Below are 4513 nucleotides of genomic sequence, written 5' to 3' on the forward strand. Positions count from 1 at the left end.
GGGGGGGGGGGTGTTATGCGATACCAGGGGCAGTATTTCTGTGGTGCAGTCCAGAGCGGCTCCCTTCCTGGGCTGTGCAGTGCTGGGTGCAGGGAGTAGGGCAGACAGGCAGCCCCAGAAACCAGGAGTCCTTGCAGGGAGTAACAGATGCCAGCTGTGGCCTCAGTGGCTCCCATGGGTAGAGCTCCATCCCCAGGGGCAGCTGTGGCCACATGGACCTGACCAGGGCAGACCACACCAGTCCTAGCCCTTTGCTAATGGCAACACTCATTAGCCTGCTGGTGCACTCTGAGGCTCGGGCACGCTGGACTCTCCTGCCTCCTGCTGTGACCGGCTGATCAGCCCTGCCAACAGGGTAAGTGCGCTTGGGAGGCATGGAGAGCTCTTACCCAGCCTTGAACAGAGCAGACTGCACAAGGGCATGAGGACACCCACCCCTCCCAGTCCAGTCACCCATGCACGGTGCAGCAAGCCCCACCTTCCCAATTATGCATGTGCCTTGTACTGCCCATCCAGCTGGCCTCTTCCCATGTGCCACTTGAGGTGAGGGGAGGAAACACATTAAGTGTGCACATGTGGGGAAAGTTCAGCGGAGGTCCTACTGCACAGGTGGTCCCCACAAAGTTGCACATGCACTGTATGGCACTAGTCAGGCTGGCCCTTGCGCATGTCTCTACCAGGGTGGAGGGGTGCATATATGCCATGGTTAGTGGTTCAGGGCTCCTGCTATGAGGCCTACCCCCAGGCCTGTGTGGACAATGCCTCTGTAGCCCCTGCAGCAAGGTCTACAGAGTCCTCAGCCTTTGACCCCCAGGGTCCCTTCCCCCTCCACCAGACTCTGCTGACCCCCTGGCCCCTCTGCTGCCAGCCTCAAGCAAAGCCCCTTTTTCTTCCCCACCATCATCTGCAACACCCAAGTAGAGAATTTCAACTCAAACTTTATTTTAAAAGGCAGCTTCTGTTCCCAGCCGCATCATTCACACAAGGGCAGAGGAGCTTTGGCTTCAAAATTATACCTAAAAAAACCAGGCAGGAGATATTCAAACCTGAAATTCTTGTGAGAAGCTGTAAGGAGGAAGTGGTTTGGGAAGGACAGGAACAGGGGGCATTTCAGTGCAAGGAGAATTTTGCTCTCAAGGTGCCTTTTATGAGCCCAGAAAAGAAAACCCCATTTCAGCTAGCTCTGTTATGTGACCCAATATGAAACACTGCAAAGATTCATAACCCAGAGAAAAGGAAAAGCATGAAAAACAAAATAAAAACAGGCAACCTACTAAAAGCCATGGGGACTGGGGGCAGTGCATAGAAAGCTTTACCAGAGCACTGCGGAAAGCTGAAGCAAAAATTGGAGATCAAATCATTGGCCATAACATAAATCCTTTAAGTGACCCAGGCAATAGGTTGGCAACAAACAGATGAAATGACAACACAACCAAAATCTGGACATCTGTCCTCAGGTCCCACATCCCATCATGGAAGACAAACTAAGTACTCTTCTCAAGTCTCCACCTGGAGGAGAGTGTTTGGTTATCCACAGCAGGAGAGAAAGTAAAAACCAGCAGCCCCACATTGTAAAAGGCAGGCCAGACCTTTCCTAGAGGATCTGAGCTCCCTGTACAGTGGAAGATGCATGGGAAAAAAACAGACATTTCTTAGCATTTTGCAGGTATTTTCAATTATTCTTCCAGGCAGAACTGACTGGATCAGTACAGTACCCACCCAAGCAAAGACTGGAGATTCACCAGCTCTCAGACTCCCTCATCTCTAGGCTCCTCCAGATCAGGGTTAGACAGCCTAAGGGCTGAGTGCCACTGCTGTCCATCCTGCAAGTACACTTCAGCCTCCAGGGCTAAGCAGCCAGCACTCAGTTAAGGTACAAGATAGAGCTTAATAGAGGAGATATCAGTACTTCTTGTGCTCCTTCTCTAGGCACTTTGGGCTGTTTGCAAGAAGGCAGAACATAGTTCAAGCCACAGCCAAACATTTCACAAAACTAGAAAAGTCTTATACAGAGAGGGGACCTTACACACTATATATCAGGCCAAACTGTTCCCTGGAATCTGCAGGATCTGGCTGCATTTCAGCCCTCTTCCCCAAAGGAACAGTCAAATGTCAAGAGAGAGATTCCCAGTGCAGATACATGTATGTGGCAACAGAGGCAAAAAAAGAGATTTTCTATCAGGTACCCATTTCCTAAACTGAAGAATAAAACTTCTCCATTACAGTGACTGGCTGTGTGAAGACCTCCACTGCACAATGGATCTATCAATAGCTAAATGAATTTGCCTGGCAAACCTGACTTCCTCCAGCATTCTCCCTCCTACAGTCTGAAAACAGCAGTGATCAGTAGGGCTCCAACCATAACCCTTGTGGGCTTTTTTCTGTAAGTGATTTTTGCCATCATATCCCTGGACAGAAAAGGAAGGCCCGGTAATCCCCACAAAAATGATGTTACTACCATAAAACTCTTCTCCTGCTGTGTACCCTATACCTCTGTCCCTTTTTCCTTTCCCTGTCAGGGGCCTGCTCTGGTCATAGTTCATCCCGGGCTGCACTGTCAAGAGGAGACTGGAGCACATCTGAGTTCCTGGCCTCATTTTTCAGCTCCTGTTGCTCTTTCATTTTTTGAGATTTGGCACGGTCCCAGTCAGTTTTTACTTTCTCATTATTCCAAACCACCGAGGTCTCGGTATCACTGATGTAACCATCGTCACCAGTGTAATGCGTGGGGTAAATCAGAAGTGGTTCCACTGAAAAGGCCAGCAAATTCCGGTTTTCAAAATGCTTCTTGTAGTCAGATCTGTGCAGAAAGAAGAAAACATGACTATATCCACTACTTTGACCCTTCAATCTACCTTTATCCTCCAACCCAATCCCTCTGTCCACCCTACAATTGTTTGAGACACCCTTCATCTTCCCACTACATGATTACAATCACATACAGTGCACACCTCTCACAGCCTTCCAATCCAAATCTCTCCAGCCACTCTCAAAAGAATGATGCACATAAAGACATGATGACCCAGAAAATCCTCCAGTCCCAAATCCAATCCCCTGCTCTTGCATACTATAATTCCTTCACATCTCTATCATCTTCCTGAAACCTTTCCTCTGAAAAAACAGCAACTGCAGAAACGTTTCAAAGTCTGAGACTTTTCAAGCTCACTGTCAAAGTCTGAGCGAGCCCCAACTGAATCTCCCCTAGCTGGGTTGTGATGAGGTTTCATAAAGGTCAGGTGGTACTTACTGCCATGCCAGAGACTGACACCAGAGGGCAAAATGACCTAACCATCCCACATCAGCTTTCACTGACAAAGGTAGGGAATCCCAACTTTCCACGACTGAGACTGGCAATCAGGGGCTCACTCCCAGAAGTCAGTAAGACGGCAGGTTCTAAAGCAGGGACAGGCAAAGTCCAACTTGTGGGCCGGACTGGGACTGTGGTGGACTCCATTTCCCAGCAGCCCCTGCCTGTGTTGCTGCAGCCAGTTTCATAGTCGGTAGGGTTGGAAGGGACCTGAGCAGATCATCAAGTCCGACTCCTGCCATGGCAGGAAAGAATGCTGGGGTCAGACAACCCCAGCAAGGTGTATATCTAGCCTCCTCTTAAAGACCCCCAGGGTAGGAGCCAGCACCACTTCCCTTGGAAGTTGGTTCCAGATCCTACCCGCCCTGACTGTGAAGTAGCGCCTCCTGATATCCAGCCTGAATCTGCTCTCTGCTAGCTTATGGCTGTTGTTCCTTGTTACTCCCGGTAGTGCTTGGGGGAATAGGGACTCTCCCATTGCCTGCTGGTCTCCTTTGGCCAGTTTATAGATGGCCACCAGATCCCCTCCGAGTCTCCTCTTGTGGAGGCTGAACAGGTTCAGATCCCATAACCTATCCTCATAGGACCTTCCCTGCTGCCCCCTGATCATGCGAGTGGCCCTCCTCTGGACCCCCTCCATGTTGTCCACATCCCTCCTGAAGTGTGGCACACAGAACTGGATGCAGTACTCCAACTGGGGCCTGTCCAAGGTCACACAGAGGGGGAGGATCACCCCCTTGGACCTGCTCATAATGCATCTGTGTTAGCCGTCCTGACTGCATCCCCACATTGGCGGTCCATGTTCATTTTTGAGTCAATAATGACTCCAAGATCCTTTTCTGCCTCTGTGCTGGCGAGAGGGGAGTTCCCCAGCCTGTAGGTATGCTGCTGGTTCTTCCTCCCCAGGTGCAGCACCTTGCACTTGTCAGTGTTGAAACCCATCCTGTTCTCATCCACCCACCTCTGTAACCTGTCCAGATCTGATTGCAGCTTGTCCCTCCCCTCCAGTGTGCCCACTTCTCCCCACATCTTAGTGTCATCTGCAAATTTGAAGAAGGTGCTATTCACCCCCTCGTCCAAGTCACTAATGATGTTTAACAGTGCAGGCCCGAGGACCGAGCCCTGTGGAAACCCACTGCCCACATCCCTCCAAGTCAAAAAAGACCCATCCACCACCACTCTCTGGGTGCGGCCCTCCAGCCAATT

General features: G+C 50.5%; 1 protein-coding gene across 1 annotated transcript in view; it reads right to left on the minus strand.

The window, feature by feature from the left end:
* Positions 1–918: 918 nt before the first annotated feature.
* Positions 919–4513, minus strand: part of COLGALT1 (collagen beta(1-O)galactosyltransferase 1) — a 25108-nt gene continuing 21513 nt past the window's right edge. Inside the window, exon 12 of the mRNA XM_019513680.1 lies at positions 919–2800. Coding sequence (XP_019369225.1) covers positions 2533–2800 — 268 coding nt within the window. The 3' untranslated portion in view covers positions 919–2532. The remainder of the gene's footprint in view (positions 2801–4513) is intronic.

This window comes from Gavialis gangeticus, unplaced genomic scaffold (assembly GCF_001723915.1).
Source record: "Gavialis gangeticus isolate Ggan-Ray unplaced genomic scaffold, GavGan_comp1, whole genome shotgun sequence".
NCBI lineage: Eukaryota > Metazoa > Chordata > Crocodylia > Gavialidae > Gavialis > Gavialis gangeticus.